This window comes from Bombina bombina, chromosome 2 (assembly GCF_027579735.1).
Source record: "Bombina bombina isolate aBomBom1 chromosome 2, aBomBom1.pri, whole genome shotgun sequence".
NCBI classification, from domain to species: Eukaryota; Metazoa; Chordata; class Amphibia; order Anura; family Bombinatoridae; genus Bombina; species Bombina bombina.
The window spans coordinates 543,226,375-543,252,520 of NC_069500.1; the positions used below are offsets into that span (position 1 = coordinate 543,226,375).

Sequence of the window (26,146 nt, forward strand, 5' to 3'; positions counted from 1 at the left end):
TTTAAAAAATTGTTTCCTATAGTCGACCCCAGAAAGGACTTATGGCAGACAGTCCCCAAGGTCGAGGGGGCGGTTTCTACTCTAAACAAGCACACCACTATACCCATAGAAGATAGTTGTGCTTTCCAAGATCCTATGGATAAAAAATTAGAAGGTTTGCTAAAAAAGATGTTTGTTCAGCAAGGTTACCTTCTACAACCAATTGCATGCATTGTCCCTGTCACTACAGCCGCGTGTTTCTGGTGCGATGAGCTAGAAAAGGCGATTATTAGTAATTCTTCTTCTTATGAGGAGATTATGGACAGAATTCGTGCTCTTAAATTGGCTAATTCTTTCACCCTAGACGCCACCTTGCAATTGGCTAGGTTAGCGGCGAAAAATTCTGGGTTTGCTATTGTGGCGCGCAGAGCGCTTTGGTTAAAATCTTGGTCAGCGGATGCGTCTTCCAAGAACAAATTGTTTGACATTCCTTTCAAGGGGAAAACACTGTTTGGCCCTGACTTGAAAGAGTTTATCTCTGATATCACTGGGGGCAAGGGCCGCGCCCTTCCTCAGAATAGGTCTTTCAAGGCCAAAAATAAACCTAATTTTCGTCCCTTTCGCAGAAACGGACCAGCCCCAAGTGCTACGTCCTCTAAGCAGGAGGGTAATACTTCTCAAGCCAATCCAGCCTGGAGACCAAGGCAAGGCTGGAACAAAGGAAAGCAGGCCAAGAAACCTGCCACTGCTCCCAAGACAGCATGAGATGCGGGCCCCCGATCCGGGACCGGATTTGGTGGGGGGCAGACTCTCTCTCTCTTCACTCAGGCTTGGGCAAGAGATGTTCTGGATCCTTGGGCGCTAGAAATAGTCTTCCAAGGTTATCTTCTGGAAGTGATTCATCCTGTTCCATTAAAAGAACGAGGGATGGGGTTCTACTCCAATCTGTTCGTAGTTCCCAAAAAAGAGGGAACGTTCAGACCAATCTTAGATCTCAAGATCCTAAACAAGTTTCTCAAGGTTCCATCGTCCAAAATGGAAACCATTCGAACAATCCTTCCATCCAGGAAGGTCAATTCTTGACCACGGTAGATTTAAAGGATGCGTATCTACATATTCCTGTCCACAAGGAACATCATCGGTTCCTAAGGTTCGCATTCCTGGACAAGCATTACCAGTTCGTGGCGCTTCCTTTCGGATTAGCCACTGTTCCAAGGATTTTCACAAAGGTACTAGGGTCCCTTCTGGCGGTGCTAAGACCAAGGGGCATTGCTGTAGTACCTTACTTGGACGACATTCTGATTCAAGCGTCGTCCCTTCCTCAAGCAAAGGCTCACACGGACATAGTCCTGGCCTTTCTCGGATCTCACGGATGGTAAGTGAACGTGGAAAAGAGTTCTCTATCTCCGTCGACAAGAGTTCCCTTCTTGGGAACAATAATAGACTCCTTAGAAATGAGGATTTTTCTGACAGAGACCAGAAAAACAAAACTTCTAAACTCTTGTCGGATACTTCCTTCCGTTCCTCTTCCTTCCATAGCGCAGTGCATGGAAGTGATAGGTTTGATGGTAGCGGCAATGGACATAGTTCCTTTTGCGCGCATTCATCTAAGACCATTTCAATTGTGTATGCTCAGTCAGTGGAATGGGGACTATACAGACTTGTCTCCGAAGATACAAGTAAATCAGAGGACCAGAGACTCACTCCGTTGGTGGCTGTCCCTGGACAACCTGTCGCAAGGGGTGACCTCCCGCAGACCAGAGTGGGTCATTGTCACGACCGACGCCAGTCTGATGGGCTGGGGCGCGGTCTGGGGATCCCTGAAAGCTCAGGGTCTTTGATCTCGGGAAGAATCTCTTCTACCGATAAATATTCTGGAACTGAGAGCGATATTCAATGCTCTCAAGGCTTGGCCTCAGCTAGCGAGGGCCAAGTTCATACGGTTTCAATCAGACAACATGACGACTGTTGCGTACATCAACCATCAGGGGGGAACAAGGAGTTCCCTGGCGATGGAAGAAGTGACCAAAATCATTCAATGGGCGGAGACTCGCTCCTGCCACCTGTCTGCAATCCACATCCCAGGAGTGGAAACTTGGGAAGCGGATTTTCTGATTCGTCAGACATTGCATCCGGGGGTGTGGGAACTCCATCCGGAAATCTTTGCCCAAATCACTCAACTGTGGGGCATTCCAGACATGGATCTGATGGCCTCTCGTCAGAACTTCAAGGTTCCTTGCTACGGGTCCAGATCCAGGGATCCCAAGGCGACTCTAGTAGATGCACTAGTAGCACCTTGGACCTTCAACCTAGCTTATGTATTCCCGCCGTTTCCTCTCATCCCCAGGCTGGTAGCCAGGATCAATCAGGAGAGGGCGTAGGTGATCTTGATAGCTCCTGCGTAACCACGCAGGACTTGGTAGGCAGATCTGGTGAATATGTCATCGGCTCCACCATGGAAGCTACCTTTGAGACGAGACCTTCTTGTTCAAGGTACGTTCGAACATCCGAATCTGGTCCTACTCCAGCTGACTGCTTGGAGATTGAACGCTTGATCTTATCAAAGCGAGGGTTCTCAGATTCTGTTATTGATACTCTTGTTCAGGCCAGAAAGCCTGTAACTAGAAAAATTTACCACAAAATATGGAAAAAATATATCTGTTGGTGTGAATCTAAAGGATTCCCTTGGGACAAGGTAAAGATTCCTAGGATTCTATCCTTTCTTCAAGAAGGATTGGAGAAAGGATTATCTGCAAGTTCCTTGAAGGGACAGATTTCTGCCTTGTCTGTGTTACTTCACGAAGAGCTGGCAGCTGTGCCAGATGTTCAAGCCTTTGTTCAGGCTCTGGTTAGAATCAAGCCTGTTTACAAACCTTTGACTCCTCCTTGGAGTCTCAACTTAGTTCTTTCAGTTCTTCAGGGGGTTCCGTTTGAACCCTTACATTCCGTTGATATTAAGTTATTATCTTGGAAAGTTTTGTTTTTGGCTGCAATTTCTTCCGCTAGAAGAGTTTCAGAATTATCTGCTCTGCAGTGTTCTCCTCCTTATCTGGTGTTCCATGCAGATAAGGTGGTTTTACGTACTAAACCTGGTTTTCTTCCAAAAGTTGTTTCTAACAAAAAACATTAACCAGGAGATAGTCGTGCCTTCTTTGTGTCCGAAACCAGTTTCGAAGAAGGAACGTTTGTTGCACAATTTGGATGTTGTTCGCGCTCTAAAATTCTATTTAGATGCTACAAAGGATTTTAGACAAACATCTTCCTTGTTTGTTGTTTATTCTGGTAACAGGAGAGGTCAAAAAGCAACTTCTACCTCTCTCTCTTTTTGGATTAAAAGCATCATCAGATTGGCTTACGAGACTGCCGGACGGCAGCCTCCTGAAAGAATCACAGCTCATTCCACTAGGGCTGTGGCTTCCACATGGGCCTTCAAGAACGAGGCTTCTGTTGATCAGATATGTAGGGCAGCGACTTGGTCTTCACTGCACACTTTTACCAAATTTTACAAGTTTGATACTTTTGCTTCTTCTGAGGCTATTTTTGGGAGAAAGGTTTTGCAAGCCGTGGTGCCTTCCATCTAGGTGACCTGATTTGCTCCCTCCCTTCATCCGTGTCCTAAAGCTTTGGTATTGGTTCCCACAAGTAAGGATGACGCCGTGGACCGGACACACCTATGTTGGAGAAAACAGAATTTATGTTTACCTGATAAATTACTTTCTCCAACGGTGTGTCCGGTCCACGGCCCGCCCTGGTTTTTTAATCAGGTCTGATAATTTATTTTCTTTAACTACAGTCACCACGGTATCATATGGTTTCTCCTATGCAAATATTCCTCCTTAACGTCGGTCGAATGACTGGGGTAGGCGGAGCCTAGGAGGGATCATGTGACCAGCTTTGCTGGGCTCTTTGCCATTTCCTGTTGGGGAAGAGAATATCCCACAAGTAAGGATGACGCCGTGGACCGGACACACCGTTGGAGAAAGTAATTTATCAGGTAAACATAAATTCTGTTTTTATTATGGAATATACCTGCTGGTCGTTTAAATGGTACTAGCTGGTGATTTCTCAGCATTAGTTATGCTTGCAAATCTTTATTTCTCATTGCGGAAATGACCATAGGGATGTATGTCTCTGAGGGATTTGATCTGGAATTGCTGTAATTTGAGCAATACTTAATAGTTAGGGCACACTGCCTCTGTGGCTATATTTCGTGGGTATTCCCTGTCTATAAACGTATTTTACTCTAGGGGATTTTTTTAGTCTGGCAAATATATTCAGTCTTCTCAAGTTCTACAGTTTAGAGACAGTAGTTGGAATTATCATATTGTTTTTGCCTTAGTGGCCTATATCCAGTGTGTATGTATGATTTTGTTTTTCTATCCATGGAGACTCAGGTTTTCTGCAGCACAGATACAAATCTCTCTTTCCAATGCCTATCCTTACCTATTTCTTATATATCGGACCTAGATTTATTTAGGGAATTATAAACGGTACCATTGCTTAGCCATATATATTTCTTACTTGGGAAATAAAACCTATCTGGCGAATATCCGCATTTCCAATGTTTTTTCCCATATTTATCTTATATGAATATTTAAATATATAGGGTGGTCCATTAGCATTCCAGCATCTAAGCATCCTTGTTACTTCTATTAAAGATTTACTCAGAGGGTAGCTTATGGAGTTTCAAATGACTTTTTGCTTCTAGGGTCTGGCTTCGCCATAAGTTCTTCCAGTACTTCCTGTAGGATGATCTAATAGTGACCTCCATGGACCCAAAGGAATCATGCCTTCTCATTCCAGGCTTTCCAGAACAAGCACTTCCACCTCGTAGCTCTTCCAGTTGGTTTAGCTATGGCTCCCTGGATCTCGACAAAGATTCTAAGAATCTTCCTTTTGTAGGCAGACTACCATGGGATTATGGTGGCGCCATGCTTGGTCCACCTCTTGGTTCAGACACCATCTTTATCCTTTATCCCAACTCTCACTGGAAGTTACTCTGGAATGTGATTCTGCAGAACAATGATCTCAACCTCATTTCAAGAGTGGTATTTCTGGGCATTATTTTACATTCTATCTACATCTTAAATAGACTTAAAAGTTAAAGGGACACTGAACCCAAATTTTTTTCTTTTGTGATTCAGATAGAGCATGCAATTTTAAGCAACTTTATTTACTTCTATTATCAAATTTTCTTGATCTTTATTTGAAAAGCAAGAATTTAAGTTTAGATGCTGGCCCATTTTTTTGTGAACAACCTGGGTTTTTGCTACTTGGTGGATAAATTCACCCACCAATAAAGAAGTGCTATCCAGGGTACTGAACCAAAAATTGGCTGGGTCCTTAGCTTAGATGCCTTCTTTTTCAAATAAAGATAGCAAGAGAACGAAGAAAAATTGATAATAGGAGTAAATTGGAAAGTTGTTTAAAATTGCATGCTCTATCTGAATTACAAAATAAATAAAATTGGGTTCAGTGTCCCTTTAAATTTAGAGTTGCCTGTTGTATATTTCAACCCTCTACTCAGCTTTCAGTGGTTCAATGCTGGAAGTATTAGGTCTATTAGTTGCAGTTTTGGATGCTATTCTTTTTGCTTGCTTTCTTTTGAAACTTCTATAGTGAGGCATGCTCAGATGGTGATTGAGGACCATTCCAATATGTCTCAGGTAATCTCTCTGGATCTACAGATGGGAGGGTCACTCGACTGGTGACAATCACGGACTCCTGTCCTTCAAGAATGTGCTTTCTTGTCCTCTCTGGGTGTTTGTTCCTCAGATGCGAGCTTGTTGGGGTGGGCACTGTGTGAGGTTTTAGAGAATCGGGGAACCTGGTGCCAGGTGGAAGATATTTTCCTCATCTTCTGGAGATGGGGGCCATCTTCAATGCTTCTGTTGTGGCCTAGTGGTTAGCATTGCAGCCTTAGCAGCAGAAGTTTCTGTGTTTGAATCCTGCCGTGCATGCTTAGTCTTTGATGGTGCTTGACCTTCAACCATCTTTATGTATAAATTACATTCGGATAACATCTCATCCGTGGCTTATGTCCCATCTAGGTGGAACGCAAAGCTCTCTGGCGATGCAGAATTTTTTTCCCCCGCATTTTCATGAACAGACATATACCATTGTCGGATATCAGCCACCCACATCCAGGTGTGTAGAACTGGGAAGCAGATTTCTAAGCAGTCAGACTCTCCTCTCCGGGGTATGGGTTCTAGACTAGGAGGTATTCTGCAAGATTCTCCTCATGTGGGGATGTCCGGAGATGGATTTGTTGGCATCCCGTTGCAATACCAATTTTTCATAGCTTCGGGTTGAGAGACCCTCAGATGGAGCTGATGTACGCACTGGCAGTCCCCTGACTCTTAAATCTAGTTTTACTGTCTTGCTCCATTCAGGCGGCTGTCCCGAGTGGTAGCTCGGATCAATCTAGAGAGAATTCAATCAATTCTACGTGGTAACGCAGGACTTGGTTTGCAGACCTGGTGAGAGTGTCATCTGTTCCTCTGTGGCAGTTTCCTTTTGAAGCCGGACCCTCTAGAGCAAGGCCAGGTTTTTTTTTTTTTTTCTCTTCAAAATCTAGATACCTTAAGAATATTTGCTTTGAGGTTGAACAGCTAGTCTTGTTTCAGAGGGAATCTCTGAGAAGGTGACTCATTTTTAGGGACGCAAGCGTGTTCGTAGACTTATTTATTTTTTAGTTCTGGGGGGCTTCCCCTATTAGTGTGAATAGCATGGATTTCCCTGGCGTTGAGTGTGGATCCACGTGTCCTGCCTTTTCTTTAAGGATGGTCTAGAGCAGAGCTTTCCAAACTTTTCATGTTGCTGACACACTTTTTAAAACCTACATAATTTCGCGACACAGTAATTCAGTTGTACTAGTAAACAGGAAGTTAAACTAACTTGTTTAAGAGATACGGACACATACATAAATTATATAATAAAAAAATGTATTTACAAGTAACAGTATGTATGTGCAAGAATGGAAAAAAAGGTTTAATATCACCAATAGCTACTTACTATTTTAATGGGATGTATGAGGTTGATGGGCTGAACAGTTTCTGAATATTTGGTGGAATATTAAAGACACACTTGAATTTCATCATCAAGCATTTTTAAGCTTCCACTTCCTATCCATATATCAAGAGCAGGAGCAGCAATGCACTATTGGGAGCTAGCTGCAAAAAAAACAAAACACTGACTTCAGCTCCGCATTTAAGCTGCCACTCTCAGAGCTCTGTGAGTTGCACTGACTATTGCCTGCACACACTGCTATCCCACTCACTGACTACACAGTCACAAGCCGATTAAGGAGACTACACATGCAGTCAGGAGCCAATGTGCCGCCAATGGGAATAGTTTCAGTTCCCATTGAGCTGCGCCAATAGGTTAAGATAATCTCTGACCCACTAGGTATCAATCACGAGTCAACCACGTGATATGCGTATCAGGCGTATCAAGTCAGAAACCAATTTTTTTTTTTTTTTTTCTTTTTTTTTTTTTTTTAAATTAAAACAAATTTTGCTGAAGCAGGGACACACCTACACACTGCTGCCGACACACTGTGTCACGACACACAGTTTGGAAAGCACTGGTCTAGAGAGGCCTGTACATTCCCTTAAGGTTCTGAGTTCTGTCCTTTCACTTCTGATTGGCAGATGTGGTTTTTTTTTGGTTTTTTTTTGCTTCCTGTTGCTCCTCAATGAAGCCTTATGTTTATTTTTAGAGTTGCTTCAACAGTCTCCATTTTGAGCCTATGCATTCTCTTGATGTCAAGTTGCTCACTTGGAAGGGGATCATTTGGTACTTTTCTGCTTGTAGAGTGTCAGGTTTATCTGATCTCAGCTTTGTCCTCCTTTCTATTTCCACGGAAAGGTTGTTGCATATTTTGGAGGTGATCAGAACGTTAAAATTCTACCTTCTCGCTACCTTGATTTTAGTCAGTCTTCTTTTCTGTGTATCCTGTTTAGGGTAAGCGCAAGGTTCAGATGGCCTCAGCTGGTTGCTCTTTACTTCTGGCTTTTCGGACTTGGGCCAGCAGCCTCCATCTTATGGCACATTCTGCTGGTGCATTATTTTATTCTTGGGCCTTCACGAATGTCTCTTCAGTTGAACATATTTGTAGGGATGCTACATTTGTTTTTTTTGTTCTTTTTTTTTTTTTTTTTTTTTTTTTTCTTTCTATGGATTTGTTGTTTTTGCCTCAGTGGAGGCATCATTTGGGAGATGGAATATGCAAGAGGGGGTGCCTAGTAATTATGACTGCCTGCCTTTCCCTCCCTAACATTCATGTACTCCTCAGCTTGGGTATTGATTTCTCATAGGTTATAAATGGTTTTTATGGACTCACTGCCATTAGAAGTAAAATAACATGTAATGCTTGCCTGATAAATTAATTTCCTTCTTGGCAGTGGGGGTCCATGAACCCGCTCTGATCCTGTGTAGTGGTGGCAGTCTTGGCACCTCATATACCCCTCTTGTCTCTCTACTTTTCCTCGGCTTGAACTACTGAGGGTAGGTGAATTGGGAGGGATATTTCAGTGTTATGTTTGGGGTGTCTTTACCACCTCCTGGTGGCCAGGTGAAGTATTTTCCACAGTTGATTGTTTGTTTTTGTGGACCCTCACAGCCAAGAAGGAAATTAATTTATCAGTTAAGCATACCTTTCTTTTCTTTTAATTTTTCTACACTTACTCTAGTGAGCTGAAGAAAATTTGAGGTAAAATATCTTTGCATAGAGATGTTCAGGTACTGGGTGACAAAATATGACCAATATGTCTGTTATCAAAATAATTCCCCATAATTCCACAATGTGATTAACTCCCATGCGTATTGTTACACTGTATGTATGTATGTATGTAGCCATTAATGTCTAAACCGTTGGCAACAAAAGTGAGTACAGCCCTAAGTGGAAATGTTCAAATTGGGCGCAATTAGCCATTTTCCCTCCCCGGTGTCATGTGACTTGTTAGTGTTAAAAGGTCTCAGGTGTGAATGGGGAGCAGGTGTGTTAAATTTGGTGTTATCGCTCTCTCATACTGGTCACTGGAAGTTCAACATGGCACCTCATGGCAAAGAACTCTCTGAGGATCTGAAAAAAAGAATTGTTGCTCTACATAAAGATGGCCTAGGCTATAAGATTGCCAAGACCCTGAAACTGAGCTGCAGCATGGTGGGCAAGACCACACAGCGGTTTCACAGGAGAAGTACCACTCAGAACAGGCCTCACGATGGTCGACCAAAGAAGTTGAGTGCACGTGCTCAGCGTCGTATCCAGAGGTTGTCTTTGGGAAATAGATGTATGAGTGCTGCCAGCATTGCTGCAGAGGTTAAAGGGGTGGGGGGTCAGCCTGTCTGTGCTCAGACCATATGCCGCACACTGCAGCAAATTGGTCTGCATGGCTGTCCTCCCAGAAGGAAGCCTCTTCTAAAGATTATGCACAAGAAAGCCCACAAACCGTTGTTTGAAGACAAGCAGACTAAGGACATGGATTACTGGAACCATGTCCTGTGGTCTGATGAGACCAAGATAAACTTATTTGGTTCAAAAGGTGTCAAGTGTGTGGCGGCAACCAGGTGAGGAGTACAAAGACAAGCGTGTCTTGCCTACAGTCAAGCATGGTGGTGGGAGTGTCATGGTCTGGGCCTGCAGGAGTGCTGCCGGCTCTGGGGTGCTACAGTTCATTGAGGGAACCATGAATGCCAACATGTACTGTGATATACTTAAGCAGAGCATGATCCCCCTCCCTTTGGAGACTGGGCCGCAGGGCAGTAATCCAACATAACGACCCCAAACACACCTCCAAGACTCCAAGCCTAGAATAAAGGTAATGGACTGGCCAAGCATGTCTCCAGACCTAAACCCTATTGAGCATCTGTGGGGCATCCTCAAACGGAAGGTGGGGGAGCGCAAGGTCTCTAACATCCACCAGCTCAATGATGTTGTCATGGAGGAGTGGAAGAGGACTCCAGTGGCAACCTGTGAAGCTCTAGTTAACTCAATGCCCAAGAGGGTCAAGGCAGTGCTGGAAAATAATGGTGGCCACACAAAATATTGACACTTTGGGCCCAATTTGGACATTTCCACTTAGGGATGTACTCACTTTTGTTGCCAACGGTTTAGACATTTAATGGGTGTGTGTTGAGCTATTTTGAGGGGACAGCAAATTTACACTTTTATACAGGCTGTACACTCACTCCTTTACATTGTAGCAAAGTGTCATTTCTTCAGTGTTGTCACATGAAAAGATATAATAAAATGCTTACAAAAATGTGAGGGGTGTACTCACTTTTGTGAGATACTGTATGTGTGTATGTATCACACACGTAATGGCTCATGGGCTATCGCCACCATGAAAGAAATGCATTTACCCGGTAATCATAAATTATGTTTTAAAAGCTAGTAAATTGAAATGCAGGTGCCACTTCCATTAAGTATTATGTTTCATATTTTATAGGTTGGAGTAGCCTGACATCGGAACCACTTGCTGTGGATTGAAACACAGAAATCTTGCTTGGATGGTGGACTAAAAGGACACAGTTTCTTTGTATAGACTGGAACAAAAAAGGGAAATTGGAGGAATAGGATTTTTACCCTAGTTTGGCAGCTTTGCTGCCCTTTTATACACAGATGAATGAAGACCCCATTCGGAAAGGCAGCAGGTCAGAGAGCCAGAGGTGATGCAGGTAAGAATCGTCAGTTATTATGTATGCAGGTATTTTTAACTACTCTTGCCAAAAAAGATTTTTCTTTCACATATTCAAGAAAAATGAAATCACTGTTTTTATTACTAAAGTCACTTAAAGAGAAATAAAATGGTTTGCTAGAGTTATCCTTCCTCTGTTCTTACCTGTTAGTCTCTACAGCTTTCACTGACATTATTGCACTTCAGGCTGCACCATGCTGACATATGCAGTACTCAGGTGTGGCCTAAAGATGTTATTGCCTGACTAATGACACTGCCAAATAGGAGGTTGCAGGTAGTATGGTAGTACTGTCGAGGCTCACAAATCCAGGCACTGTTGCTTGCATAGAACTGTGGGGTGGATGGCATTATTTAGCTACAAAAATCCATACATTTAATGATGAATTATATTGAAAAATAATTTGTTAAATTTTTCTTACCGATTGTGATCGGCCCTTGTTTTAAACTCTGCAAAGGCTTCAGAGCTGCAATTCACTGCTGGGTAGAGCCAGTGACAATAGATGAGTGTGTAAGATGCCAATCACCAGCTAGCACCCAGCAGTGAATTGCTGCTTCTGAGCAAAATTGCATATGCTTCTAAACAAAGGATGCCAAGAGAACAATAGTATCTTATAAATTTAAAAGTAAATAACGATAAAATAAGGAGTTTCCTTATAATAAAACAAAAATGGAAAATTATGCTATAAAATCACATCAATATTTAATACAAAAAAGTCCTTATAACAGAGATTAATATCCATCCTTAAAGGGACCTTTAAATGCTTGTCATTATGTAGATGCACTTATTGATGTAAGGCAAACAGCATTGTGTATATCTATATATGGATGTCTTTACATATAGGTTTTATTAAAGGGACACTGAACCCAAATTTTTTTTCTTTCGTGATTCAGAGCATGCAATTTTAAACAAATTTCTAATTTACTCCTATTAGCAATTTTTCTTCGTTCTCTTGCTATCTTTTTTTGAAAAGGGCATTTAAGCTTTTTTTTAATTTTTTTATTCAGAACTCTGGATAGCACTTATTTATTGGATGAATTTATCCACCAATCAGCAAGTACAACCCAGGTTGTTCACCAAAATGGGCCGGCATCTAAACTTACATTATTGCATTTCAAATAAAGATACCAAGAGAATGAAGAAAATTTGATAGGAGTAAATTAGAAAGTTGCTTAAAGGGACACTGAACCCAAATTGTTTTCTTTCATTATTCAGATAGAGCTTGAAATTTTAAGCAACTTTCTAATTTACTCCTATTATCAAATTTTCTTCATTCTCTTGGTATCTTTAATGAAATGCAAGAATGTAAGTTTAGATGCCGGCCCATTTTTGGTGAACAACCTGGGTTGTCCTTGCTGATTGGTGGATAAATTCATCCACCAATAAAAATGTGCTGTCCAGAGTCCTGAACCCAAAAAAAAGCTTAGATGCCTTCTTTTTCAAATAAAGATAGCAAGAGAACAAATAAACATTTATAATAGGAGTAAATTAGTGCATGCTCTATCTGAATCACAAAAGAGAACATTTTGTGTTCAGTGTCCCTTTTAATGTCCCTTTTAAAGTGGGAATTGTTGATTTTACACTCAAACATGAACTTCTAGCTTTTGCTAAGGCAGCTTCTTGAAACTAGATGTTGGCCCGCCTCTTAACCGATCTGCAATCAATTGACACAAGGGTGCCACATGGCCTAGTACAGTCTGAGAAATATATATGAACAAATAAAACAAGTGCACTCACATGTGCACCTTCAGGTGTTATCCGCTGATAAAAGTTTACCCTCAATGGATAGTTCCTTGAAGAGAGGGTTTGGGAGCTATCGCTGTTATCTGTTGTATATGTTGGAGACTTTAGTTTTAACAGACTTGGGGTTCGCAGGGATGTTCCTTGATGCCAGTGATGTTCCTTTCCCTTTTGTTCTGTCAATGACAGGGGACTAATTCTGGGGGGGGGGGGGGGAGGAGAGGGGTGTTTTTTTCTTCCTACTTACAAAAACTTGGGAAAACTGAAGACAACAGTTGAAAGGCTAGTCCCAAGCGCTAGTTGCCTATTATCTCCTACACATGAACAATACTGCTACATGGCTAGTGCCTATTTGCAGTTGTCTGTCTGTGTCTGTCTGAATGTGTCTTTTTTTTTTTTTTTTTTTTTTTTTTTCCTGTTGTACTTGCGGTTTGATAGTTAATCGAATTCCTGCTGCGGGACAATGGTGTTTTGTTTTTTTTGTTTTTTTTTGTTTTTTAGGCTTTTGCTCCGCCTATCCCTCTTTCTCTTCCAGCTATCTCACTGTCTGCACGGCACATTGAGAGGCCCCAGTGTGTGTTTAGCCGACAGGAAGGGGTAAGACTACTGGCAGCGCTCAAGTTGGGCAAAATATTAATTGCGATTCTGCACTACTAAATTTTATCTCCTGTTACTTTGCAGGAGTTTATTATTCACAAACTCTATACTGCATATGAATAAAGTACTCTGTGTGGGAGACTTTTTGTGAGTGAGGGGTATCATAGAACTTGCTGGAACTACTGCTGCATCTTCTGGAGAAGAGATTTCTTAAGTTTTTATTGATAATGACTGCTTTGTAAGCTACACACTGCGTGTGTCCTCTAGCGCAACTTTGTAACACTTTTTTTTTTTACTGTCTGTCCTTCATGCTCACTCTGAAGGTTCAAATGTTCAAAATTCTATATTGTGCTCATCTCTGATTCCTCAGAATCAGGGTGCTAGACCTAGCCGTCAGCCTTCTGTGGTAGGCTCTCCTATCCAGCTCTGTCTGATACTTCCAACAATAGTGCTCTAGTGCCCCAGGGTAACTCTTCTCCTTTCCCACCAGATTTCTCGGCTCAGCTGTAGTCCACAGTGTTTTCTGTGCTGGGAGCTATGACGCCATCTGGCAGATGTAAGTGAAAGGGGAAACATTTTTCGTCTGGTGACTCTGCTGGACTCTCTAATGCAAAACAGAGTTTCAGACGGAGACTTGTCATTCGTCTGCCTCAGATGGTGAACTGTTTTTATCTAATTCCCCTATGGAGACCGATATGGAAGAAGATTTTACATTCAGATTTAAGATGGAACACCTTAGGCTCCTTGAGGAAGTCCTACGTACTTTAGGAGTGTCAGACCAAACCTAAGAATAAACCAGTTCAGAAATTGGATATTATATTTAAACCTAAATTACGAGCTACAGATTTATTTCCGGCCCCTTTTCTGATATTTGACATAATTTCCAAGGAATGGGATTATATATATATATATATATATATATATATATATATATATATATATATATATATATATATATATATATATATATATATATATATATATATATATATATATATATATATATATATATATATATATATATATATATATATATATATATATATATATATATATATATTTCTTTCATGTAATTAACAAGAGTCCATGAGCTAGTGACGTATGGGATATACATTCCTACCAGGAGGGGCAAAGTTTCCCAAACCTTAAAATGCCTATAAATACACCCCTCACCACACCCACAAATCAGTTTTACAAACTTTGCCTCCAAGGGAGGTGGTGAAGTAAGTTTGTGCTAGATTCTACGTTGATATGCGCTCCGCAGCAAGTTGGAGCCCGGTTTTCCTCTCAGCGTGCAGTGAATGTCAGAGGGATGTGAGGAGAGTATTGCCTATTGAATGCAGTGATCTCCTTCTACGGGGTCTATTTCATAAGGTTCTCTGTTATCGGTCGTAGAGATTCATCTCTTACCTCCCTTTTCAGATCGACGATATACTCTTATATTTACCATTTCCTCTACTGATTCTCGTTTCAGTACTGGTTTGGCTTTCTACAAACATGTAGATGAGTGTCCTGGGGTAAGTAAGTCTTATTTTCTGTGACACTCTAAGCTATGGTTGGGCACTTTATTTATAAAGTTCTAAATATATGTATTCAAACATTTATTTGCCTTGACTCAGAATGTTCAACTTTCCTTATTTCCAGACAGTCAGTTTCATATTTGGGATTATGCTTTAATTATCATATTTTTCTTACCTCAAAAATTTGACTTTTTCCCTGTGGGCTGTTAGGCTCGCGGGGGCTGAAAATGCTTCATTTTATTGCGTCATTCTTGGCGCGGACTTTTTTGGCGCAAAAATTCATTTCGTTTCCGGCGTCATACGTGTCGCCGGAAGTTGCGTCATTTTTTTGACGTTATTTTGCGCCAAAAATGTCGGCGTTCCGGATGTGGCGTCATTTTTGGCGCCAAAAGCATTTAGGCGCCAAATAATGTGGGCGTCTTATTTGGCGCCAAAAAATATGGGCGTCGTTTTTGTCTCCACATTATTTCAGTCTCATTTTTCATTTGCTTCTGGTTGCTAGAAGCTTGATGTTTGGCATTTTTTTCCCATTCCTGAAACTGTCTTATAAGGAATTTGATCTATTTTGCTTTATATGTTGTTTTTTCTCTTACATATTGCAAGATGTCTCACGTTGCATCTGAGCCAGAAGATACTACAGGAAAACCTCTGCCTGCTGGATCTACCAAAGCTAAGTGTATCTGCTGTAAACTTTTGGTAGCTATTCCTCCAGCTGTTGTTTGTATTAAATGTCATGACAAACTTGTTAATGCAGATAATATTTCCTTTAGTGATGTACCATTGCCTGTTGCAGTTCCCTCAACATCTAAGGTGCAGAATGTTCCTGATAACATAAGAGATTTTGTTTCTGAATCCATAAAGAAGGCTTTGTCTGTTATTTCTCCTTCTAGTAAACGTAAAAAGTCTTTTAAATCTTCTCTCTCTACAGATGAATTTTTAAATGAACACCATCATTCTGATTCTTTGGACTCTTCTGGTTCAGAGGATTCTGTCTCAGAGATTGATGCTGATAAATCTTCATATTTATTTAAGATGGAATTTATTCGCTCTTTACTTAAAGAAGTACTAATTGCTTTAGAAATAGAGGATTCTAGTCCTCTTGATACTAATTCTATACGTTTGGATAAGGTTTTTAAAGCTCCTGCGGTTATTCCAGAAGTCTTTCCTGTTCCTAATGCTATTTCTGCAGTAATTGCTAAGGAATGGGATAGATTGGGTAATTCATTTACTCCTTCTAAACGTTTTAAGCAATTATATCCTGTTCCGCCTGACAGATTAGAATTTTGGGACAAAATCCCTAAAGTTGATGGGGCTATTTCTACCCTTGCTAAACGTACTACCATTCCTACATCAGATGGTACCTCGTTTAAGGATCCTTTAGATAGAAAAATTGAATCTTTTCTAAGAAAAGCTTATCTATGTTCAGGTAATCTTCTTAGACCTGCTATATCATTGGCTGATGTTGCTGCAGCTTCAACTTTTTGGTTGGAAACTCTAGCGCAACAAGTAACAAATCGTGATTCTCATGATATTATTATTCTTCTCCAGCATGCTAATAATTTCATCTGTGATGCCATTTTTGATATTATTAGAGTTGATGTTAGATTTATGTCTCTGGCTATCTTAGCCAGAAGAGCTTTATGGCTTAAGACTTGGAATGCTGATATGGCTTCTAAATCAACTCTACTTTCCATTTCTTTCCAGGGAAACAAATTATTTGGTTCTCAGTTGGATTCTATTATTTCAACTGTTACTGGTGGGAAAGGAACTTTTTTACCACAGGATAAAAAGTCTAAAGGTAAAAACAGGGCTAACAATCGTTTTCGTTCCTTTCGTTTCAACAAAGAACAAAAGCCTGATCCTTCGTCCTCAGGAGCAGTTTCAGTTTGGAAATCATCTCCAGTCTGGAATAAATCCAAGCCTGCTAGAAAGGCAAAGCCTGCTTCTAAGTTCACATGAAGGTACGGCCCTCATTCCAGTTCAGCTGGTAGGGGGCAGGTTACGTTTTTTCAAAGAAATTTGGATCAGTTCTGTTCACAATCTTTGGATTCAGAACATTGTTTCAGAAGGGTACAGGATTGGTTTCAAGATGAGACCTCCTGCAAAGAGATTTTTTCTTTCCCATGTCCCAGTAAATCCAGTGAAAGCTCAAGCATTTCTGAATTGTGTTTCAGATCTAGAGTTGGCTGGAGTAATTATGCCAGTTCCAGTTCCGGAACAGGGGATGGGGTTTTATTCAAATCTCTTCATTGTACCAAAGAAGGAGAATTCCTTCAGACCAGTTCTGGATCTAAAATTATTGAATCGTTATGTAAGGATACCAACGTTCAAGATGGTAACTGTAAGGACTATATTGCCTTTTGTTCAGCAAGGGAATTATATGTCCACAATAGATTTACAGGATGCATATCTGCATATTCCGATTCATCCAGATCATTATCAGTTCCTGAGATTCTCTTTTCTAGACAAGCATTACCAATTTGTGGCTCTACCGTTTGGCCTTGCTACAGCTCCAAGAATTTTCACAAAGATTCTCGGTGCCCTTCTGTCTGTAATCAGAGAACAGGGTATTGTGGTATTTCCTTATTTGGACGATATCTTGGTACTTGCTCCGTCTTTACATTTAGCAGAGTCTCATACGAATCGACTTGTGTTGTTTCTTCAAGATCATGGTTGGAGGATCAATTTACCAAAAAGTTCTTTGATTCCTCAAACAAGGGTAACCTTTCTGGGTTTCCAGATAGATTCAGTGTCCATGACTTTGTCTTTAACAGACAAGAGATGTCTAAAATTGATTACAGCCTGTCGAAACCTTCAGTCTCAATCATTCCCTTCGGTAGCCTTATGCATGGAAATTCTAGGTCTTATGACTGCTGCATCGGACGCGATCCCCTTTGCTCGTTTTCACATGCGACCTCTTCAGCTCTGTATGCTGAACCAATGGTGCAGGGATTACACGAAGATATATCAATTAATATCTTTAAAACCGATTGTTCGGCACTCTCTAACGTGGTGGACAGATCACCATCGTTTAATTCAGGGGGCTTCTTTTGTTCTTCCGACCTGGACTGTAATTTCAACAGATGCAAGTCTCACAGGTTGGGGAGCTGTGTGGGGATCTCTGACGGCACAAGGAGTTTGGGAATCTCAGGAGGTGAGATTACCGATCAATATCTTGGAACTCCGTGCAGTTTTCAGAGCTCTTCAGTTTTGGCCTCTTCTGAAGAGAGAATCGTTCATTTGTTTTCAGACAGACAATGTCACAACTGTGGCATACATCAATCATCAAGGAGGGACTCACAGTCCTCTGGCTATGAAAGAAGTATCTCGAATTTTGGTTTGGGCGGAATCCAGCTCCTGTCTAATCTCTGCGGTTCATATCCCAGGTGTAGACAATTGGGAAGCGGATTATCTCAGTCGCCAAACGTTGCATCCGGGCGAATGGTCTCTTCACCCAGAGGTATTTCTTCAGATTGTTCAAATGTGGGGGCTCCCAGAGATAGATCTGATGGCCTCTCATCTAAACAAGAAACTTCCCAGGTATCTGTCCAGATCCCGGGATCCTCAGGCGGAGGCAGTGGATGCATTATCACTTCCTTGGAAGTATCATCCTGCCTATATCTTTCCGCCTCTAGTTCTTCTTCCAAGAGTAATCTCCAAGATTCTGAGGGAATGCTCGTTTGTTCTGCTAATAGCTCCGGCATGGCCTCACAGGTTTTGGTATGCGGATCTTGTCCGGATGGCATCTTGCCAACCATGGACTCTTCCGTTAAGACCAGACCTTCTGTCTCAAGGTCCTTTTTTCCATCCGGATCTGAAATCCTTAAATTTAAAGGTATGGAGATTGAACGCTTGATTCTTGGTCATAGAGGTTTCTCTGACTCCGTGATTAATACTATGTTACAGGCTCGTAAATCTGTATCTCGAGAGATATATTATAGAGTCTGGAAGACTTATATTTCTTGGTGTCTTTCTCATCATTTTTCTTGGCATTCTTTTAGAATACCGAGAATTTTACAGTTTCTTCAGGATGGTTTAGATAAGGGTTTGTCCGCGAGTTCTTTGAAAGGACAAATCTCCGCTCTTTCTGTTCTTTTTCACAGAAAGATTGCTATTCTTCCTGATATTCATTGTTTTGTACAAGCTTTGGTTCGTATAAAACCTGTCATTAAGTCAATTTCTCCTCCATGGAGTTTGAATTTGGTTTTGGGAGCTCTTCAAGCTCCTCCGTTTGAACCTATGCATTCATTGGACATTAAATTACTTTCTTGGAAAGTTTTGTTCCTTTTGGCCATCTCTTCTGCTAGAAGAGTTTCTGAATTATCTGCTCTTTCGTGTGAGTCTCCTTTTCTGATTTTTCATCAGGATAAGGCGGTGTTGCGAACTTCTTTTGAATTTTTACCTAAAGTTGTGAATTCCAACAACATTAGTAGAGAAATTGTGGTTCCTTCATTATGTCCTAATCCTAAGAATTCTAAGGAGAAATCATTGCATTCTTTGGATGTTGTTAGAGCTTTGAAATATTATGTTGAAGCTACGAAATCTTTCCGTAAGACTTCTAGTCTATTTGTTATCTTTTCCGGTTCTAGGAAAGGCCAGAAAGCTTCTGCCATTTCTTTGGCATCTTGGTTGAAATCTTTAATTCATCTTGCCTATGTTGAGTCGGGTAAAATTCCGCCTCAAAGAATTACAGCTCATTCTACTAGGTCAGTTTCTACTTCCTGGGCGTTTAGGAATGAAGCTTCGGTTGACCAGATCTGCAAAGCAGCAACTTGGTCCTCTTTGCATACTTTTACTAAATTCTACCATTTTGATGTATTTTCTTCTTCTGAAGCAGTTTTTGGTAGAAAAGTTCTTCAGGCAGCGGTTTCAGTTTGAATCTTCTGCTTATGTTTTTTGTTAAACTTTATTTTGGGTGTGGATTATTTTCAGCAGGAATTGGCTGTCTTTATTTTATCCCTCCCTCTCTAGTGACTCTTGTGTGGAAAGATCCACATCTTGGGTAGTCATTATCCCATACGTCACTAGCTCATGGACTCTTGTTAATTACATGAAAGAAAACATAATTTATGTAAGAACTTACCTGATAAATTCATTTCTTTCATATTAACAAGAGTCCATGAGGCCCACCCTTTTTTGTGGTGGTTATGATTTTTTTGTATAAAGCACAATTATTCCAATTCCTTATTTTATATGCTTCGCACTTTTTTTCTTATCACCCCACTTCTTGGCTATTCGTTAAACTGATTTGTGGGTGTGGTGAGGGGTGTATTTATAGGCATTTTAAGGTTTGGGAAACTTTGCCCCTCCTGGTAGGAATGTATATCCCATACGTCACTAGCTCATGGACTCTTGTTAATATGAAAGAAATGAATTTATCAGGTAAGTTCTTACATAAATTATGTTATATATATATATATATTTTAACCTTCATTCAAAAGGATGTTTCCTGTCGCTAGTTCTCATATGGAATTATGTTGCTCTCTTCGAAAGGTTGATGGAGCCATTTCTACTTTGGCTAAGAGAACTACCATCCCTTTGGAGGCTAGCACTTCCTTTAAGGACCCGATGGATAGAAAACTTGAAGTTTTTCTGAGGAGGACTTTCCTACAAGTTCTCCTTTTTCAACTGGTTGTTAGTATTGTGGCTGTAGCTGGTGCTGCAGCTTTTTTGATGTTACTCCCTAGCTGAGTTGGTGACTGTTGAATCTCCCCTGGAAGAGATCCAGGATCGCATTCAGGCGCTTAAAACTTCTAATTCTTTTATCTGTGATACTGTTATTTAGATCTGCAACAACTAATCGGCATAATCGATAATAATAGATTCTGAAAATAGTTGTCAACGAATATCATAATCGATTAGTTGGTCTGTGCACAGCACCAGCTGCTTTACTCCGATGAGTTCCTGTACATGGTATTGTGTTTAATGGTTATGCCCTTAGCCTAAAGGTCATCTACAGACATTTTACTTTTCACTTTTTTTAGGACACTAAGTTTCTTTTTAAGTTTACAAGTACTCCCTGTCTTATGTGCAACCCAGAAATAAAATAGGAGTCATCATTTGGATAGTTTATATAAAATCAGGTGATTTGGGACTATGCTTTGTATGATTTAGTGCCAAGCTTGTTATTTACACTCAGCCCTAGATTGATGGTATTTGTTATATATGAATTGATGTCAATATTACCTGTTTGTTCAATTTTTAGCAGATTGCTTGATATTGCTGATATTGTACTTTATTGATAAATGTGTAAGGCTGTGTTCTTTTACTGATATAGTCTTTAGCCCTTTTGCCTTTTCTCTCTATCTATCTATATATCTATATATACATACACAACAAAAGCAAACACTGCTCAGGCAATCAAAGTGCTATATTGCACCAATGCTCAGAACATAGGGTTAGTTGTCCTAGCCATAAGAGCTCTTTGGCTGAAATCCTGGTCAGCTTATATGGTTTTAAAATCTAGATTACCGTCTTTTGCCTTCAAGGGAAAGGCCTTATTTGACCCAGGTTTAGATTAGAGCCTTTCTTCTTCAGGATAGAAAAGCTAAGTAGAAGGGCAGAATAGTGGGTTGTTTTCTTTCCTTTCATCAAAATAGGTTGCAGGGGAACCCCTCCTCGAACAAAGCAGAAATTCCCCAAGGGGGACTTGGAAACCGAATACAGTATGAAATAAAGTCAAACAATCCAAGAAGTCTTTCTTTGACACTGTCCACATGAAGGGGCAGCCCCCGTACCAGGGTAGTCTCTGGTAGGGGGCAGACTAAACTAACTTGTTTTAAGAGGCCTGGGCCAAGTCTGTACAGAGGACCCTTGGCTGATGGACAGTGTTTTCCCAGGGTTACAGGATAGACAGCTTTTAGTCTCGACCTCCAAGGCAGGTTTCTGTTGTAAAGAGTTTCAAAGAGGCCGGAAAAGAGAGGCATTTCTCCAATATGTATTAGACCTTTGACTCATGGGGGTCATAGTGCCAGTTCCCTCCGAAAAAAAGGGGCAAAGGGTTTTATTCAAAACTTTTTATAGTTCCAAAGAAAGAGGCATCATTTACCCTATTCTAGATTTAAATAGCCTAAACAAGTTTCTGAGGGTACCTTCCTTCAAGATGGAGACAATCTGGTCCATTCTTGTGGTTGTAAGCCAGGGCCAATTAAGGCCTGGTGGATTTGAAGGATGCGTATCTTCACATTCCCATCAATTGAGATAATCATAAATTTCTCAGGTTTACGTTCCTGGACAAACATTTCCAGTTTGTGGCCCTTCCCTTTTTAGTCTTGCTACTGTTCTGAGTTTTCACAAAAGTCTTGGGAGCTGTGTTGGCAGTCGGCAGATTGCAGGGTATCTCTGTGGCCCTGTAGTTGGACGATATCTTGGTTGAGGTGCATCTTCTCAGTTAGCTGCCTCAAACACAGAGAAGTCACTATTGTATCTTTTAGAATCATGTCTGGAAGGTAAATCTGGAAAAGAGCTCTCTTGTTCCTCAAACAAGAGTACGTTTTCTGGAGGTCTATCTTACAGAACAGTACAGGATGAAGCTCCTGTCAGCTGCAATCTTTTCATCATTCTTCATTCAGTGGCTCAATGCATGGAGGTAGCGGGACTCGTGGCGGCATTGGATGCTACACCCTATACTCATTTTCTTCTGAGAACTCTACAGCTGTGCATGCTCATATAATGGAACAAAGATAATTTTGGATTTGTTTTAAGTAGTGAAGCTGGATCCCATAACCAGGGACTCTTTCCTGGCGGATAGTTTCAGACCTGGTAGAACGGAGGAGGTTTTCTTTGGCATCCGTAGTAATCACTTCACAGAATGGGCAGTGTCTCCATTTCGAGAGCAGTTTGGGGCTCCAGGAGAGTTCAGGGAGATTGGATGTCTCTCGAGACATCCCTACCCAAAAACATTCTGGAGCTTAGAGCCATCTTCAATGCTCTAGAAGCGTGGACTCAACTACGTCTTTCTCCCCTTTTATTTGATTTCAGTTGGACAGAGCCAAGACTGTAGCGTATATCAATCATCAAGAAGGAACTCAGTTTGTTGTTAATGACAGAAGTGTCCTGCATTCTGAGTTGGGCAGAGAGTCACTAGTGCATCATCTCATCAATTCACATGTCGGGAGTGGAGAATTCGGAAGCAGACTATCTTAAGTCAAATAACTCTTCACTCAGGCTAATGGTCCCTTTAATAAGGAGACTTTCAAACACTTCCTGTCTCCTGGTGAGGCCCTTACCGGCGATAGATCTGATGACTTCTGTATTCAATTTCAAACTTCTGATATATGGATCTTGGTCACGGGATCATCAGCGGAGATGGCGCATGCCTTGGCGGTCTCTTGGTATTACCGTCTGGTCTATCTGTCCCCCTCAATAGTTCTGCTTCCTCGAGTAATAGCAAGGATCAAACTAGAGGGTGTCGGCTATAGTAATTGCTGCTTTTTGGCCACGCAGGACTGGGTATGCAGATCTCATTCAAATTTAGTCTGCCCCTCCATGGTGTCTTCCTCTGAGAGTGGACCGGCTAACTCAGTGTACATTCTTTTATCAAAACCTAGATTCTCTGAGGCTGATTGTGTGGAGATTGAACAGTGTATTCAGTTTAGGAAAGGTTGACACTGATCAAAGCATGTAAGCCTTTCACCAGGCGTATTTACCATAAGGTTTCGAAGGTTCTTCACTTGTAGTGTAAGGTACGTAGTTTTACCTGGCACAATGTTAGAGCTCCACGTATCATTCAGTTTCTTCATGGGGGACTTGATAAGGGTCTCTCGTCTAGTTCTATATCGGCTAAGCACAAGAGTCAGAAGGCCACTGCTTATTACCTTGTCTTCTTGGCTTAAGAATCTTGATCAAATGGATAATATAGAGGCAGGTCACCAGCCTCTGGCCTGTATCACTGCTCATTCTACTCGCTCAGTATTTGTCTTGGGCTTTCGGAGATAAGGCTTCGGTAGAACAGATTTGTAAGGCTGCCACTTGGTCCTCCTTTACATACTTTTGCCAAATTTTATAGGTTTGATGTGTTTGTCTCTGCTGAGGCATCTTCTGGTAGGAAAGCTCTTCAGGAGGCGGTGTCAAGTGCCTTATGTAACTGCCTTGCCTTTTTTTTTTTTTTTTTTCGTCCCGCACTTTTTTTGGTGGACTCCACAGCTGGGTATTTTTTCTCACTTGTAAAAATAGAATTTTGTGGACTTTTACTACCATTAGAAAGAAAACATAATTTATTCTTACCTGATACGTTTATTTTCTTTTTTTGGTAGTGAGTCGACGAACCCACCCTGTTTTTTATGTGAATGGGCGGCAGTTCCAATTTTTCACTTCTTTTTCTCTTACTTGCTTTCCCTATCCTTGGATATGAACTACTGGGAGGGAAGGGGGAAAGTTGGAGGGATACTTGAATGCTCTGGTAGAGGTGTCTTTGCCTCTTACTGGTGGCCAGGTGTTGATTTCCCGGAGTCTCACTACCAAGAAAGAAAATAATTTATCATGTAAGAATACATTTATTACATGTATTTATTGCTGTTCACTCTCTCAGATGAGGATTAAAATAGAATTATCCTTTTTTATTTTCCTGTTTTCTACCCTTTTTATAACTACACACTTTTATGTGTACTTTCCCTCTGTGCTTCATGTATTTCTATTGTATACATTTAATTACTGTGGTGTCCTGCTATATTTTTGTGTCCTTTGCATTTCATCTGTGTGATATGGAGCAAGCTGGAACTGTACCCTTTTAGAGGGTACATACTCAGATTTTATTTTTATAATCTAATGTATGCTTTAAAGAATTATCCTGGTAGGCACACCTAGTCAGCTTTGCAGCACTTGTATAAACTTATTCATAACCCTTTGCGGTGTATCATCCCTTGTTAGGGTATGTTCTCTAATCTTCCATCATATCTGTACATTGGTATGTTTTATTGTGGGAAGATTCTAGATTGCTGTGCAATAGTGTATCTCTACTTGGAGTAAAAATATGTTGTATATCTTACTACTACTGTGATATATTGCTATGCAATAGTATACTCACACTGTTGAGTGGTTTCTACAGTCTATACAGATCTTTCTATTTCTGGAATATTTTGCTGTACAATAGTATACCTTTACCTGTTAGAGGACTCACAGTATACTCTCTTACTGATGTTGTATATTACTGTGCGATGCTTGATCTTCCATTGCGAGAGGATGCTGGAGTACATTCTATATCTGTTCTACTGCTATTTATTGCTGTGCAATAGCTTACTTTTCCTTGTGTGAGGATACTACATTATTCCATATCGGGTACTACTGTCATGTATTCCTGTGCAATGGTTTATTTTTTCTTGTGGAGGATACTAACAGGATATCTAACTTTATTTGTGAGGATACTACTATATTCCATATCTAGTACTAGGGTTGCACCAATACCATTTTTTTTTTTTAAGGACCAGTAAACACAGCAGATTTGCCTAATCAACAAATGCAAGATAACAAGACAATACAATAGCATTTACTCTGAATTTCAAATGAGTAGTAGATTTTATTCTAACAAGTTTCAAAGCTATGTATATTTCCACTCCCCCTGTACCATGTGATAGCAATCAGCCAATCACAAATGCATACACGTATAGTCTGAGTTCTTGCACATGCTCAGTAGGAGCTGGTGACTCAAAAAAGTGTGTGTATGTGTGTATATATATATATATATATATATATATATATATATATATATATATATATATATATATATATATATATATAAAAATATAAATTTACTTTTTTTTTTAATGGAAGTAAATTGGAAAGTTGTTTAAAATTACATGCTGTATCTGAATCATGAAAATTTAATAAAACCTGAGTGTCCCTTTAAGACAGAGTACAAGTACAGTTTTTTTTTTTTTTCTTTTTTTTTTTAAAATAATCGCCAATATCCGTTACTGATACTTTTTTTTTTTTTTTTTGGTCATGTGACAGTGTCCCAAGCACAATACAGACTAATGATTTTAGGTAGCTTCTTTATAATTTATGAAGAACTGTAACTCAAGACATTATGAAATAATAAGACCTTTTTTTTGCTTGTTGTCACAGTTGTAAAAACTCGAAGCAATTTCACAGAATATATTCATAAATAAAAATATTACAATAAAATATATTCATAATAATAAATGTAATATCACCACCAACTAAAAGTGCAATACAGTAAAAAATATAACAGTGCGCTGTTTAACCTCTTAAGGACATATGCCAGAATTTTCCCGCCATAAAACAATTGAGCAAACTGAAAGCTGTGTCCTTAAACGGTTAAACGTGGGGAACAACACTATGGGCTAGATTACATTTGACTGGTAAGCTTTACCAATGCTCTCATTGCATGTCCAACTTTAATAAAGTCTATGGAGTTGGAAATGTGAACTGAGCATTGGTAAAGCTTGCATATCAAATGTAATCTAAATCTAGTCCTATTATTGTAAGATGTGTGTTCATAAGAGTTAACTTAATTTCTCCAACATAGGTGTGTCCGGTCCACGGCGTCATCCTTACTTGTGGGATATTCTCTTCCCCAACAGGAAATGGCAAAGAGCCCAGCAAAGCTGGTCACATGATCCCTCCTAGGCTCCGCCTACCCCAGTCATTCTCTT

The 26,146-nt window shown here is 40.4% G+C and overlaps 1 protein-coding gene across 1 annotated transcript in view; it reads left to right on the forward strand.

The window, feature by feature from the left end:
* Positions 1–26,146, forward strand: part of SPIN1 (spindlin 1) — a gene marked incomplete in the record, with an annotated part of 333,933 nt that overhangs the window by 49,196 nt on the left and 258,591 nt on the right. The window contains 1 exon segment of the mRNA XM_053702399.1: positions 10,431–10,659. Coding sequence (XP_053558374.1) covers positions 10,608–10,659 — 52 coding nt within the window.